The sequence below is a fragment of the Paroedura picta genome, chromosome 12, assembly GCF_049243985.1.
Source record: "Paroedura picta isolate Pp20150507F chromosome 12, Ppicta_v3.0, whole genome shotgun sequence".
Taxonomy (NCBI): domain Eukaryota; kingdom Metazoa; phylum Chordata; class Lepidosauria; order Squamata; family Gekkonidae; genus Paroedura; species Paroedura picta.
The window spans coordinates 35,830,766-35,847,423 of NC_135380.1; the positions used below are offsets into that span (position 1 = coordinate 35,830,766).

The 16,658-nt window shown below is 44.3% G+C and overlaps 1 protein-coding gene across 3 annotated transcripts in view; it reads left to right on the top strand.

Moving 5' to 3' along the window:
- Positions 1-16,658, top strand: part of LOC143821633 (uncharacterized) — a 157,040-nt gene that overhangs the window by 83,347 nt on the left and 57,035 nt on the right. For all 3 annotated transcript variants that reach the window (XM_077305807.1, XM_077305808.1, XM_077305809.1), the window contains 9 exons: positions 415-468; positions 1,414-1,467; positions 1,969-2,013; positions 7,098-7,151; positions 8,292-8,336; positions 10,991-11,044; positions 12,708-12,752; positions 14,838-14,891; positions 15,659-15,703. In XM_077305807.1, coding sequence (XP_077161922.1) covers positions 415-468; positions 1,414-1,467; positions 1,969-2,013; positions 7,098-7,151; positions 8,292-8,336; positions 10,991-11,044; positions 12,708-12,752; positions 14,838-14,891; positions 15,659-15,703 — 450 coding nt within the window. The remainder of the gene's footprint in view (positions 1-414; positions 469-1,413; positions 1,468-1,968; positions 2,014-7,097; positions 7,152-8,291; positions 8,337-10,990; positions 11,045-12,707; positions 12,753-14,837; positions 14,892-15,658; positions 15,704-16,658) is intronic.

Below are 16,658 nucleotides of genomic sequence, written 5' to 3' on the forward strand. Positions count from 1 at the left end.
GGAATCACTTCGCCATGCGTTTTTCTAGTTTGGCAGAAACCAAAATCCAGGATTTGCAAAACTCATTATGCAGCATGGTTTCTCTTGAACTGGGGGAACGCAGGCGGTGGAGGGCCTCCGTGGACCAGGGCCTGTGACATTGCCAGCATCTCCCTCCCCACAGTGTCTGTTTTTAAATGTTTTTAAATTGTTTGAATCATTTTAAAAAGTCAAGGCACAGTAGGAATAATAGATGACATTAAGGCTCTGAAAGAAAGACTGCAGGGAGGTCAGGACTAATTGATGCGGTACTAATTGTCCTGGTATAAAACCCTCGAGAGCCCAGACCCTCCTCCGAAATGCTCCAAGGACATGGCTTCACTAAAAGTGTGATGGCTTCTTTGCACATCTGGGCACTTTCCTTTCTTTTCCCAGGGCCCACAAGGATTTAAGGGGGATCAAGGGCCTGCTGGAGAAAGAGGAGAAGAGGTGAGTGGGCAGAGGATGATCCATTGGACTAAGCCAATGTGGGGTTAACCAGGACTTCTCTGTATTTCCATATCCTTTTGTCCTGGAGTTTGCTCCTTATTTTCCTAGGTCTGGTTGTGGCTTACGGTTGCTAACCTCCAGGTGGTGTCTGGAGATCTCCTGGGATTGCAGCTTATCTCCAGATGGCAGAAAATAGCCTTTTTGGAAGTTGGACTCAATGGCATTATATCCTGCCAAGGTCCTTCCCTTATACAAGCCCTGCCCTCCTCAGATCCCCAAGTATTTCCCAGCTTGGAGCTGGCAACCCTAGTGTGATTGGGTGCTGCGTCCAGACTGCTGATTGTGTTGCTTGCTGTGTTCACAGCTGTTTAGTCACACATACAAGTCCCAGTTATTTTCATGGTATTGCAAACACCTGTGGTGCTTGAATTCAACCGTGGCTTTTAGATCTCCATGGTGCCCATTTTGAATGGTTCTGGGAATAGCATACTTGGGTTAGTCATGCAACCTTGCTCTTACGATCAGTCTTTCCCCCCTGTTTACATTTGCTTTGTTTGTTTGCAATGTTTGTATCCAGCATTTCAATACCATGGAATGTTCAAGGCAGCTTCCGTCATAAGAACAACATAACCATAAGTCCTTTGCCAGTAAAAATAATTTAAGAATCCACTAAAATGACAATAAAACATGTGATCAGGCATAACACAGAATGCTGATGGTTGTGTGAGCATCCTTGTCAGAATAATCATAAATGCTCAGCAAGCATTTGTGAGTGCTCCTTGGGGCATGCAAAATGCATACAAGATGATCAACATGGGTATCCCTTTCCTCACCAATTCCTCCCCCCCCAACACACACACACACCAAGATTTAAACCATACCTCCCTGTTCTGCGGACAGAGAACCATCAAGAGGATAATCTAAGGCTAAATCTCTGTCTTGCAGGGCTTTTTAGGGGACCCTGGGCCTCCAGGTGAAAAAGGCAGAAAAGGCACAAAGGTGAGCACACTGTGATTCAGGTTTGGAGAGGTAACTCATCTGGGGTCTCAGGTTCTCTCTGCTTAATGGTTGACCTTCAGCAGCAAACCATGGATCCTTTTGTTGCAAAGTAAAGCAGGGCTTTGAAAGACTCTTCATAATTTCCTAGCCACAGATTCCCTCAGAGATGCCAGGTATCGAATTTTGGAATTCCATAAGTGCTTTGCTGCTAAACTGTGTCTCCAGACCCATACATGCACAGTGCGTCTGAGGAGCAGGTTGGCAGAAGCATGTGTAGGGTCACTGGATACTGCCTCAAATGGATGGAAGGCTAAGGGTAACAGTCTGGCAGGTTTTCCATCCATCCCAGTTTATTGACTTCTTCCTTGCTCGACAACCCCAGACTTCACTGAGGCTTCCAGTCTGGAAAAAGCACTCATTCAATTCCAATGGACATTTGTAACCATTTTTTGAAAGCTGATTGTCACCCATTTAGTAAGTTTACTCTGCGTCTTCTTTCAGGGTGTCAAAGGAGAAAATGGCCCTTCTGGACTCATTGGGCTTCAGGTAAGCTAGACATTCACCTGTCTCCCCCTTGATACCTAACTAAAGATTCTTAAATGTGATGGCTTATAAACTAGTAAAGAGGTTAATGCATTTAATTGTGGCATCCTAAGTTGTTTCCACACAGTTTATTTGCCTGAGATTCAGTGCTGTTGTGGAGGGGGAGGGGGGTTACTGCTTCCCTACCTGCATTTGTGGACCTCCCAGAATTTTCCCAGCTTTTCTCTGATCTTTCTCAAACCTATGTTGCTCAGTATTTTTCAGAAAGATCACAGAAAAGTCGGGTTAGTGTGGGTAGAAATGTTAGGATTTTCCTGGTCCTCCCCAGTCTGCAGCCATTTCCATTTCAGTAGCTGTTTCCATTCCAGGTTTTCTTTTCTTCCCAGTCAGCAGTTTAATAGCTTTATTTTGATATACCTTTATACTGAAACATGCATTGGGCACTCTAAATCCCCTGCTTTCATTTTTTAAAAACTCTTTATTTTAAGCTTAGCTTATGACATTAACAACAACAACAACAACAACAACAACAAGAAAATAAAAAGCCAACAGCATTAGATTAAAAATACAATAAAGACATATTTCAAGACTTGGTCTATTGTACATTAATCCTTTTTATAGAGAGCATCCTGTCTGTTGTATTTACTTAGAAGTATTTAATAAGTACGAATTATATGACAGTTTCACAGGCATCATTTCCTTCACAATGCCGTCTTCTTCATATATTCTAAAAAGGCAACTATTTTAGAAGTTCATAGGGCAGAACTTGCTACTTTAAGTTGTGAAGATACCTTATCTAAAATAAAAAGGTTTCACACCTTCTCATTCCATCAGAAGGTATCTTAGCTTTTCTCCAATAAGAGGTTATCAGAAATTTTGCTGCTGGTAACAGTAACAAAATCAGTTTCCTTTACATGAAAGAAGTCTTTTGTATATCAGATTTTTCTAATAAGACAAGGTATCATAAGGGCCTTTGTATTGTGTGATTATGTCTACCTTTTTGTGTCCCAAAATAAACTGATTTTCAGGGACATCCACCAACATTGCATAATTATATGCTTTCCAGCCTATTATCATCATCATTATTAATAGTAATAATTCTATAATAATAATAATTCTGTTTTTATGCTTCCCTTCCCCAAAGGCTCAGAGGCAGCTTACAAGGTTAAAGCCACATAAAATACACGATCATTGGTAAATTGTTAGAAATAATCAAAAGCATTAAATACATAAACCTTAGTCCATGCAAAAATGTACTTAGAATTGATATTAAGACGATGGGCTGTGCAATAACACTGAATCATAATTTTATGAACTAGTTCTTTAATGTTAGTAGAAACTTAATTAAGAGGGTACATCTTCTGAACAGATGTCCAGTCGTCCTTGAGAAATCCTAGATTGGATTTCTCTCTGCCACTTATGGGGGGGGGGAGTTATCTTTAAAAGTTTTGTATAATGTCGAACTACACAGCTTTCATTTTGAAAGCAAGTCTCTTTGTGGAGATATTGGGGGGGGGGGAGGACCTATCTCCACAAAGAAATGGACTAGACAATTACTTAAATATGTATTTTAAATATATAACAACATTAAATTGCTGATTAGGGGGGCAGAAAAACAACTGGGGTCTCCTGTTATGTGGAGTCCATGTTGTCCCTGTACTATCTTCGCAGCTGCAGCAGCATCGGAGAAACGATATGAGTCTTGCCCCCTTATGGAAAATAGCCTTCTTGCTCTTCTTCTGTACTTAATTTGTACCCTGTACTAGCTAGTCTCTTTCAGTTTCTCTCCAGTTCCTTCATTTCTCCGCTTCTTATAGATTCTGCTTTCCCCAGCATCTTCAGTTTGTTCAGGGGAGCATTTTAATAAAAGGAATAAAAGGCTCATTTTATCCTTTTAAAATAGTCAATGGCAGTTAATGCTTTTAAATGTTGACTTTTATGGTGGAGAAGTTTTTTTGTTGATGCATTTTTTAACCTTTTAATGGTATTACCTTCCCTTTTACAAACTGCTATTGTATTGTATTTGATGAGCCTCTTGTGAGATGAGCCTCTTGTGGCGCAGAGTGGTAAGGCAGCAGACATGCAGTCTGAAAGCTCTGCCCATGAGGCTGGGAGTTCGATCCCAGCAGCCGGCTCAAGGTTGACTCAGCCTTCCATCCTTCTGAGGTTGGTAAAATGAGTACCCAGCTTGCTGGGGGGTAAACGGTAATGACTGGGGAAGGCACTGGCAAACCACCCCGTATTGAGTCTGCCATGAAAAGGCTAGAGGGCATCCCCCAAGGGTCAGACATGACTCGGTGCTTCCACATGACTCGGTGCTTTACCTTTTTACCTTATTGTATTGTAATGCATCTAAAATTTTGGTCTAAATGACTGTAAATAAAGATTATTTATTTATTTATTTATTTAATAAAAGGAATAGGGCTGTAGTATAATAGGATGACTCTGGAGGGTGCTTTAATAAAGGGAATGGGATGTATATTCCACATTTGCTGTCTTGGTCTTACTGCATTGTTTTATACTTTTGTAATCCCGTTCTGTATGGTATAGCATGTCTTATGTTTTTTTGTTCATTTGTATTGTTATCTCATTTTGTAATGTGAGTCTTGTTGGATTGTTTTATGTTCCATGATTCACCTTGAGTCTCATCAAGATAGGCTGCCTACACATATAAATAAAGGGATAAATACACTTCAGCTTTTGCCCTTTTATCATTTCACGTTCTTTATCTCCTCTTTATCTCCTTGCTCTTCTGCCTCTCTTGTTCTCCTATACATTATCTTTATTCTTCTTCTGTCTTCCTGCTTTACAAATTTTAAGATTCTCATTCCATAGGTCAGCCTTATTCTCTTTTTCTGTTCTCTACCTGCAGAATAGCAATCTTCTTCCACTGAGTACAACTGTTTTGAACACAGCCTGCAGCCCCTTTCAAAAGGATTTAATTAGTTGAGGTGATTTACAAGATTTTAATCAATCACAGACGCCACCTCAGACATAATTTATGAGGACTCGAAACAATAAAGACACACAGTAGCAGGAAAATGCACTCAAGAAATATACAAAATACCGTGTACAAAAAGTGGAGACTCTTAATCAATACATATATCATATACATAAACATAAAACATATACAAATAGCAACTAACATACATTATATAAACAGCTATCTGTAACATAAATAAAGCCCAACTAAGGTGGTAGGAGGAGTTGGGAATCATCATCTACCTGATAGGCCTTCCACCCAATGAATGGCCAATCAGGTAAGCTGTCCCACCCCAGGTCGCATCCCCCTCCAACCTCTTCCACACAGTAAGCCAGGCAGCAAGTGGGAGCTGGGATGGAAGGGGAAGGCCCCTGGACTGCAGGTCTGGGGGGGGGGAGGGAGGAAACCCCTGCCATCACTCCCTCTGCCCGAACAGCCGTGGTCACAGCCTTGCTGGGCCTTGGGAGGGCTACCTGGTTCAGGGAGAAGGCAGGGAGCCTGCCCCCCCCCAGCACTCTCCCCACCCTGAGCATCCTCGTTGGGCCTCAGCAGGGCTACCTGGGTTGGGGGGGAAGGGTGCTTGCCCCCACTAGCACTCCACTGCATAGAGCAGCCATGGCCTTTCCAGGCCTCAGCAGGGCTACCTGGTGGGGTAGGGCGGGAGGGATTCATTCCCACCAGCACTCATTCCCACCCCAAGCTGCCCTGCCATGACCTAGCCAGGGAGGAAGGGGGGGGGGAAGACTAGCGCCCTTTGTATTTTTCATACAACGGGCTTTTCTGCTAGTCAACAATAACCCCAAAAGTCATTAGTCAACACACCTTTGGAAATTACTTTCTTTGTAGATTATCTTTTCTTGCCTGGTGGAGATTTTCATGAAGTCACAAACATTGGCTGATGTGACAACGTTCCAAAAGATAAGAGTCCTCTTGTAAACAAGTAAAAATCAACAGCATTCTCAGGTATGATACTGTTTCCAAAAATCTTTCTTGAGACTAGTCTAGCCAGCAGGCTTCAAGATATTCTTACGCAAGGCTGTTATGGAAATAACAAGATGTACTTCCGACCCTGGAGGAAGATTTTTTTTTTTGAAACAGTAACATACCTGGGAAGAAAAGATAATCTACACAGAAAATAATTTATGAGGAGGCATGCGGTAGAAATTATTATTTTAAATAAACAAGATCTTTTGATTTCTCCCAGTTTTCCCTTTCCTTTTGCTTCCTTCTCTCTTTTTCTTGTTGTCCGCGGGCCAAACGGCACAATATGTTTTGCCACAAATTGGGTGGCACGAAAACAAACAAGCACCATCAAATAGCAAAGTGGCTCTATTTGGCACACAACGACAACGATATAAGCTTATCAGCGCACAAAATGCCTCTCATTACACATTCTTGGGCTCTCTATCCTCAAGTCCCGAAATATTTTAAATTGCACGGTGCATCCAATAGCTTGCAAATTCTGCAAGCAGAGTCTTTAGGATGAAAACCAAAAGCCACTGTCTCATCTAGTTCAACTCTTATGTTTTCCAAAAAATGTAAATCATAGATTCAAATGAGTAGCCATAAAATCAGAGTCCAGTAGCACCTTTAAGACCAACAAAGATTTATTTGCATCCCCCTCCAACTCCTTCAAGGCATGAGCTTTTGAGTAGTTTAAATTGTTTTTAATTAATGTTTTTAAATGTAATTTTCTTTTATTAAAACATATAAATATTCCCCCCTCTTGCAACACTGTGAACCCCCCCCCATATCTTGCCAACCCTAAAAATGACCCCGCAAGAAAAAAGACTGGCATAATATGAATACCAGTCTTTCTCAGCTAAGGCTAACAGCAGCCCAGGGAAGGGAACTATTTTGATGGGGGAAACAAAACACAGTAGAAGAGATAACCTCCCCGTCTTCCCCAGATCCACGGCCACCATAAAAATTGCCCCCTCCCAGAGATGCGGTTGAAGGCCAAATTATGTATTACATTCAGAGCTTGGAATTTCAGCATCCCTGGTGAGACAGCCCTCAGTTTTGTCCAGTGAAGCAATAATAGTTTTATTACTTTGAAGAACTATAGCATATTCTTAGTTTCAGCCCTGATTGTGTCTTTTAGGGGGTGACGGGTTCCAAAGGGCCTCCTGGGTTTCAGGGTCTTCCAGGTCCAGTGGTGAGTGATTTCCATTCTTTCCTATTGCTTACCACCCCCACCACCCAAAACGGGTGTTTTGCAGGTTCTGTCAATTTTCATGCTGCTTTGGCTTCTGTCAATCAGGCTGTTGCTATATAGCAACATACCATTTTTTGTAGCGCTTCATAGTTTTGCAAAGGCTGACGTGTCTGACTGTGGTTCAAATTAAGCACGTTTGTGTGTTTTATCTTGTTTTGCAAAATTGATCCTGCTCTTGTTAGAGCAGGTCTGCTGGTTCACACCAAAAGGTCATCTACTTCAGCCTCCTGTTGCCAAAACTGGCCAGCCAACACATGGGAAGCTCCAAACAAGGCATGTAGGCAACAACCCATATTTTGCCTCTCAGCAAGCAGCATCCTGTGGTTGGATGACCTTGGTTAGGGAGATCACTTGGTGGTTGATAAAATTAAATACATTCTATATAGTCTGGCCTGTATCTGCTGACCAGAGTTTGAATATTATGGAAAACAGAGGGAAATATATATATATATCTGTGTGTGTGTGTGTATGTATATATGTATATGTATATGTGTGTGTGTGTGTATATATATATATATCTGTTTTATAGATGATGGATGGATAGATGGATAGATTTTATATATATATTTCCCTAAATTCCTCCCAAACCCCTTTTTAGCTTCTTCTGATACAATTCTGAAGAAGTCTTGGTGATACTTTGGTAAGAGTGATCATAGAATCATAGAATCATAGAATCATAGAGTTGGAAGGGGCCATACAGGCCACCTAGTCCAACCCCCTGCTGAACGCAGGATTAGCCCTAAGCATCCTAAAGCATCCAAGAAAAGTGTGTATCCAACCTTTGCTTGAAGACTGCCAGTGATGACTGGTGATGTATGAGTGTATAGAGCTTTGCATTAGTAAAACTAACCTGAGGTAGACACAAGAAGGGGGTCTTGAAAATGCTCCACCAAGCTGGAAAAGTGTGAAAACCATTTAATGAATTTTCTCCAGTTTTTAATTCTCGTAGAGATTTTACCTAAGCAGAGCCTATCTCAATTTTCATTGGAGGCTTTGTCCACCGTTGATGAAGTAAAGGTACAAAGGGAAGCCATTGTTTGTGGTGCTAATGTCTCATGTGTTGTCTTTCTCCTTCTGCAGGGAGATCCTGGTTCTGTGGGCTCTTCGGGACTAGCAGGACCAATGGTAAAAAACCCTACATTTTATTGGTAGATAGTAAGTGGTAGAAGGGGTGTAGAATCTTCATGCCTGACTATGTGTTACAGTAACCTCACACCCTTCCTGGATGTGCCACATGGATTTTTGATCAGGTGTGCCTTGTTAGTCCTCTCCACAGAATGGGATTCCAAGTGCTTCAGGTTTTACTTTATTTTAATATAAAATCAGCTTTAAAAAACCTGCTACATACAGTACTAAGATCAGAAAATAAATTGAACAACACTGCTATCGTTCAGCCTTGTTTAAGGATTTAACCATCTGTTTACGTATGTTGTATGCCGTCATGAAAAATTTTGCGATATTGTGCATTATTTCTGAAGACAGCACCAAAGAGAAGCAGCAAAAGGTTGAACCACTCTGACCTTCCTGGGGAGCTTGCTGACAATGGCGCTGAATATTGTGATCAAATTTCACTGTTGTAGGGGGCAGTACAATAGCACAACTTCTACAGTCTCTGTCTTTCCCTTTTGGCAGAGACACAGTCATTGTGAATATGGAATACAAAGGTATCTGCCTTCCAAAAAAAAGGTGGAGGGCTGGAAGCATTGAAGTGTACCAGAGTGAATATTCTTTGATAATTAGGGACTTTTTATGTTGTTAGTCCGCTGGCTGGAAAAGGTTTTTCGTAAGATAGAGGTTTCAGTGGGATGCTGCTGCAGCCAGGCCCTATCAGACTGAAGGGCCAGGTCCCAAATCTGTTGCTTAAGTGTTCCTTTGGCTTTCTGAAAGCCGAGCTGTAAGAAGGCTGAAAGGGAGAAATCCGAAATGGGAGGGGGCACAGTTTCATTGGGCCAAGGTTACACGGAGAAAGCGGGGGGGGGGGGTCTAAGCCTGTGCTCTTTTACATGCCTTGAATAGCCCTGGCAACTGCTAGCTGCCCCAGTGGGGTAAAGTTATGTGTACTATGTGTAGGTCATCTACACTGGGGCAAATAGCAGTCCTCTAGCCAGGCAAATGCTGCAAGGAGGTTTAAGCTTTTACTTTTGTGCGGTATGGCCCCAGTTTGAAGCACACCCTCAGTGGACTAGGAATTGAATTCTGGGCATGGAAAAAATAAGGCGCACCTGATTGAAAGTGGTGTGGCAAACCTGGACACAGAATGCAGGTAGCGTAACATATAGTTCGGCTAGAGTTGACAGCTGCAAGTTGGAAAATACCTGGAGACTTTGGGGGTGGAACCTAGAGAGGGTGGGATTTGGGAAAAGGGGGTACTGCAGCAAGGTATAATGTCATAGAGTTCGCCTTGAGAGCTAGCATGGTGTACTGGTTAAGAGCAGCAGATTTTAATCTAGACAAGAAGCCAGCTGGGTGACTTTGGGCCAGTCACAGTTCTCTTAGGACTGTTTTCTGAGAGCTCTCTCAGACAGATTATGCATGGGCCAAGAAATGCGGGCCAACACCAGCATGGCTGTGGGGCTAATCCTCACTTTTGCATGATGCCATCCAGGCCACCTCCTGGCCATGGCCCATGTTAGGGCCTTGGATGGACCACAACAAGGGAACATGGATCCTTCTGCATTCCCTGTCTTGCCACGGTGGCCATCAGAGGCCTGGCCAGGGTGGCCCTAACTCCTCCCCTCCACCTAATGTGTCCCTGCAGGGACACAAAATGCCCTGTTTGGTTTCACGGTGCCGCAGAACCGAAAGGAGTGTTTGTACACCCCCTACAATGTTGAGATAATGGCATGCCGCTATCCCACCATTGTGCAAAGGGACCCCCATCTGCCACTGAGATGCAGCAGAGCCTTCCTGCCCTGGAGTTGTCCGTGTGCACGGACAACTCTGGGGTGGACCGTGTGCACCAGGGGATTTCGTCCCCTGTGCATATGCGTGAAGCGGCAGTGGCCCAGCACGTCTGCTGCCATGCATAATTGGTCTAGCCCCCCTATCTCAAAGGGTGTCTGTTGTGGGGAAAGGAAGGGAAAGGTGTTTGTAAGCTGCTTTGGGACTTCTCCGGGTAGTGTGAAAGTGTGGTATAAAAAACCTGCTCTTCTTCCAAAGTAGCTATTTTCTCCTGGTGAAATATTGTCCATCGCTGGAGATCAATTGTAATCCCAAGGAATCTCCAGCCAACTCTTTTATTATGTCTATATCGTAGTTCAGAGTCAGCAAGGAAGACGCTGGGTGGTTCTTTGATTTGAAAGCTATGCCCACAAAATGGCCCCAAACTGTTCCTCCACCTACGGTTGGCATGCTGACCAATGGACCACCTACTGCTGGTATCTTAGAACCAGGACAGGAAACAGTCATAGGAGCTGAAGGTCACGCCTGAGGGCCACCCAGGACACCATCTTACTTGCTGCAGTGACTAGGGCATACCACGGCTGGATGATCTGCTACTTTGTTCTACCCAGTGCCCCTTTAAGGATTGAACCTTAGTCTAGATAAGCAGTAGTCGTTGAAAGACCTGGGAACTTAAATAAAGTGTGTAGAAATACATGGAAAGTTGAAATTCTTGATCAAAATTGGAACTTGAAAACTTTTGGACCAGACGAATGCCCAGCCCTAATTTCAGCTCAGCAGGATCATTTTTCCCCAAATGCCTGAGGTTTTGCTTTTATAATTTATTGCACCTTTAATCAGCAAATGCAGTTGTGGCTCAGATGGTTTTTTTTTTACAGGGTGACCCGGGGCAGCCAGGCCTAGCGGGGTTGCAAGGAGTCAATGGCTCCCAGGTGAGAATAAAATATTCAAGGACGTAAAGGGGTGGGGAGAGATAGAGATATCTGAATCCTCCCTCCCTCACCTTCTCCATGAAATATTTCTTCAGTCTTGACAAAACTCATTGGTCTTCTTTCAAGTGTTTTACTTGAAAAACAACCTCAACATTTTGGTTTAGGTGAAAATTTGGTGCCAATTTCAAATAGTTTCCTGCCCTTCTTTGGATCAGCTGCATACCCTTTAAACATCCCATCCTACATGGCATCCTTAAGAAAAGGGGAAACCAGTAATGCTGCTTTTAAAAGTTAATAGGGCCTTTTAAAAAAGGTTTAAAAGGCCTTTTAAAAAGTTATAAGCCTAACCACTTTCTTTTTGCATATATACATACAACCATGTGTAGCTTCCAAATCATACACCCTCTCCCTATCTCAATCTGTTTTCCCATTTTTATTTTCAAATTTTATACAACTTTAAGAATTTCCAACTTTTCACTCCATTTTACCAATTCTCATGTGTATATTAATAGAATGCTAAATAAAAGAAAAACAATTGATAAAGGATTTTTCACGCTTCTTTTGGTGCGGTGTTTTATAGGTATGCATGTGTATTTGTATGCACTAATTGCACACTGCAAAAATTGGAGTGTGTTCTGATTGTAATGCACCAAGATGCTTTTTGAATGTGTTTTATTAAATGCACATGAACACTGTTGCAAATTAGTAAAATACTGCACCGTGATGTAATCATAAGTACAATCACACCAAATTTTCTTTTTTTAGCAGTATTTTATCGATGTAAAAAAGTACATTGGTAGTTTACAGGGGAAGAAGCACATGGAAAGAACAGTAAAATGCAGTAAGCTGCCCCTGCTTGTATTTCATAATTAAAAATATACGAGTCCTGCTGGATGAGAACAGTGGTCCATCTAGCTCTGTGGTTCTCAACCTGTGGGTCTGGACCCCATTGCGGTTGCCTGGCCACTTCTGGGGGTCCCCAGGTTTGTTGCCGCTGTGGCAGCAGAGGCTGGCAGAAACGGTGGTCGCAAGCAGCGGCTGGCAGCGGCCCGCAGTGGCGGCTGCAATCGGCAGCAGGCAGCCACAAACAGCAGCTGGCAGCAGTGGTGGTGGGCAGTGGCTGCCGTAATTGGCGGCAGACAATAGGCGGTGGCAGCCACAAGTAGCGGCCGGTGATGGGCAGGTGCTGTTGCAATCGGCACCAGGAGGCAGCCACCGCGTGTGGTGGTGGGCGGCAGCAGCGGCCACAAGCAGTGGCAGGCAGTGGCCAGTGGCGGAGGAGCCCTGGAAATGGCTGCCTCTATGCCGCCCGAGTGCTACCCATGTATGCACGCACTGACCCTGACCCCGCCACTGCAGGGTCGCCAGGTAAAAGCAGTTGAGAACTGCTGATCTAGTTCATCCTCCTCTCACAGTAGCCCGCCAGTTCTTCCAATTGTCCAACAACAGGGCATAGAAAATAAGGCTTTCCCCTGATTTGCTTCCTGGTAGTGGCGTACAAAGGTTTACTGCCTCTGAACATGGAAGTTCTCCTTTAGTCACCATGGCAGGGGCTCACGGGAATTGTAGCCTATGGACATCTGGAGAGCCACAATTTGGTCACCCCTGGTGTCGATGCTCCATAAGAAAGTGAAAACAAGAGAGATATTTTTTTTCTCTTTAGGGAGAGATGGGGCCTCCAGGTTTGCCAGGTCCTCGAGGTCCTCAGGTATGTAGTCTTTGGTGGTGTTTTCGGGTGGAGGGTGGGGTGGTACCCGGGCTCAGTTGTCAGCAGATGTTTTCAGCTCAGAGACAGAAAATCCAAAGAATGTCCTAGCCATTGTATGGCACTAAAAAGAAAATTACAGTAATTGTAATAATTGATTGTTATCTTTCCTTTTAATAGTGCTTTGGGATCTGCTGGCTGAGACAGGCTCTTCCATGTAGTCATAGAATCATAGAGTTGGAAGGTACCTCCAGGGGCATCTAGTCCAGCCCTTTGCACAATGCAGGAGGTCACAATTACCTGCCCACCCACAGTGACACCAATTTCATGCTCAAGTGATCCCCCCCAAAATTAAGAGTCATTAAGATGCTGGCCATACAACAGAGAGCACCACACCCTTCGGTGGCTATGGCTTCATGGTGAACTGCACTCTTTGCATGCTCAGCTCTGGTTGGTGAGCAGTGTCCCACAGTTGCCAAGGCTTGGAGGAAGCTGGAGCTAAAGGGCTCACTTAGAATCATAGAATGATAGAGTTGGAAGGGAACTCCTGGGTCATCTAGTCCAACCCCCTGCACTATGCAGGACACTCACACCCCAATCGCTCATCCACTTAGCCCCCTGCCTCACTATCATACGATTGGAGAAGCACAGGCAAATTTAATCTTTTCTCCCTGCCATGTAAAGAGCAGAGGAGGCTTCTTTGGCTGAGGACCTCCTGTGCTCATGAACCTCAACTTTATCAGCTCAGGAAAATGAGATTTGGAAAATGGAAAGTCTTACCCACAACCCCTATTGCCATTCTGACTGGGAAACAGGTGTTCGTGCATCAGTGGATCCTTTGAATGTATGCCAAGGATTTTAAAAACCCAATGCGAGGAGGTTCCTTAGTAGCTGAAGATGATCCTTAGACGGAAAGCCTCTGGCGTAGAGTTAGTGGTGCATTCATGTGCTTATTCCTAATGTGTCAGAGAAGGGCTGTGACTCATGAAGCATGCTCCAAAGATGCATGTGCCAGTCTCGAGTCCTAGCACAGCCTTTCTGTTTCTGACACACCTCATTCTGCACATGTCTGATAATGCACTATAAATGCACTCAGATAATGCACTTTAAATGCACTCTGATAATGAACTTTAAATGCACTCAGATAATGCACTTTAAATGCACTCAGATAATGCACTTTAAATGCACAGGAAAATCCAGCCGCAAAAACACATTGAAAGTGCAGCATATCCTATGTGTGCAGAATGTATGAACTGCAAGCTAGGTGTTACTTTTTACATGAGGTTGCCACAAGAACGTAATAATAATAAAATTTTATTTATAGCCCAGCCTTCCCCTAGGACTCAGTGTGGGTAACAACAATGAAAATATTATAATACATTATATTTAAAACATTTAAGTGGATCCGTTAAAACATCTCTATACACTTCTGTTCTTATAGTGGGAGGGTTGAGGTAGATCACATACTCATGCTCAGATATAAGTTGGGTGCTGTTTTGAACAGGGAGGCCAGGATTTCAGCACTCTTCCGGTCATATTGCATTTCCAGCGGCAACTCCCATGTTAGAGGTGCAGACGGACCTGATTCTGCCTTTTTCCATGGCACCTTTCTTGGCAGCTTTCACAGGCTGGAGGAGGCTACATTTGCTCTGACTGGAGGCTGCACACACACTGAACACTTGCAGACTCCTGAGAAGACAAATAGCCATCCCTGTCAACCTTCTGATTATTTTGACTGCTGAAAACAACAGGGGTGGGGAGACCCCTCCTCCCACCATGCTACAATCGCGGTCTGTCTGGGATCTTTATGGCTGCAACCCCGCAAGGCAAACATATAGAAAACAACCAATAGTCTGGCTCTTACATGTCCCCTAATGCAGGGGTAGTCAACCTGTGGTCCTCCAGATGTCCATGGACTATAATTCCCATGAGCCCCTGCCAGCAAATGCAGCAAATGCTGGCAGGGGCTCATGGGAACTGTAGTCCATGGACATCTGGAGGACCACAGGTTGACTACCCCTGGCCTAATGTAATGCAAACTGCTTTCTGCTTTCATTCCCCTTTGGGGATTTTCCCTTCTTCTCCTAGGGCCCACAAGGATTGCAAGGGATGCGAGGACCCCCAGGCCTGACTGGATCACAGGTCAGAAGCTCATGCTGTGTTCTTTCACCAGCGCTTCTTAGTTTCGCTGAGCTCATAGTAGTCTTTGTCAACATTTTGACTATGAATGAGCCCCTGAAATATTCGTCAAGCTTTAAAGCACTCAAAAACCAGGCCAGAAGTGATATGAGCTGGCCACACCTCCCTGCCACACCCAAGGAGGACTGGGGGGTAAAGGAGGCTATTTAAAACAGGAATAAGCATCCAGGTTTTGCCCCCTTTTCTGGGCATGGTAAGCAGAAGAGAATGCCACCCCGGAAGCAGCTGGTTCCCTGCTTGCATGGCAATGCCAAGAATAACTTGTGGCCCAGTCCATTAAGTCAGGATACAGGAGATAGGCTGGGGAGACCCTGGGAAGCAGTCTGTACATACTTAGACTGTGGTTCTGTATTAATCCTGCTTTGTTAGTAGGGCTTGCTGCATGCCTTGAATTTAAGAGTCTGAAGTTGGATTTAGGATAGCAGGATGGCCACTGACCTCACTTAGCATCATGCTTCCTGGACTGGGGGCTGCCACCATCTGGTCTGAGAGCAAATATAAAAGGTAGTGACAGGGGATTGGCTCTCTGAGATCACCTGATTCCCGTTGGAGGGCGGTGCTGGCAGCCTGATTCAAATTGCCTGCAGTTCAGGCCTGTGGACAGCAGGAGGCACAGGGAACCAATGATGACCAGTGTTTCCACCAGGCGGCTTCTGACTTCATGGATTGTCTCCTTTCTCCCATATTTAAGCATCTTGTTATCTCTCTAGGGTCCTGTTGGGAAAGAAGGATCCCCTGGCACCAAAGGAGACCTTGTAAGACCAGTTGCTCTTTTTCTTGCATTAAAAAAATAATTATTGCTAGAACGTGTGTCCTAGGCAACACTTAGGAGACTAAAAGGAACAAATGAACCATGATTTCCAGGCCTCTGATTCTGAAACAGAGCATCTTGTGCTGTAGAGGCCCAGTACATATGTGCTTTCCTGTGTAACCTTGCACAAGCTCTGCATCCATTTAAACTATGCTGCTACCCATTCAAAGGAACTGTGTGCACTTAGTTTGAATGGCGACCCAATGGAGATGGGTTTTTGGCACCCAGCCGAAGCATGCATGGTTGTGTTGTATGAGATGTGGCTAGGATTTCTAGACAAGACCTAGCAATCCATGGGAGGCAAGGGAGGAGGGACACAGGGTACCACTGAAGATGTTCTGATGTCACTTCTGGATAAAACCATAGAGTTTTTGGTGATTCCTAGACAGGACTGACATCAAAACCTGGAAATAGGAGTTGGCGCTTTGGCGCGGTTTGGCTACCTTGGTGATCACCGGAGCCCGAGGCAGCCAGTGCCACGGTGCGGAGAGGAGGGGTGGTGTTGGTGTCGGGCGCCAGGTGGTGTGCTGATGCCAATCATGCATGGCGCTGGCCACCTCGGGCTTCAATGATTGCTGAGGCAGCCAAACCGTGCTGAAGCGCTCACCCCTATTTCCCTATTTCTGCCCAGACGTACTCTGGCAATCTAACCAGTCTACTACAGAGGATCTTGTTAAAGGAAGAAACTGTGTGCCTGCTCTGCACTGTATTTTGATGCCTTCCCTGCTAAGGGCCAGAATAAGGAATTGCAACTATCACCTTGGTAGGATTCTGGTGACATAAGTGACATAAGGACATAAGTGACATAATGTCTTCAAGGCATTTCCTCTGGGGTTGAGCTACATTCCAGGCACACATTCAGATGGTCAAGCTATGAATCATAGAATCATAAAGTTGGA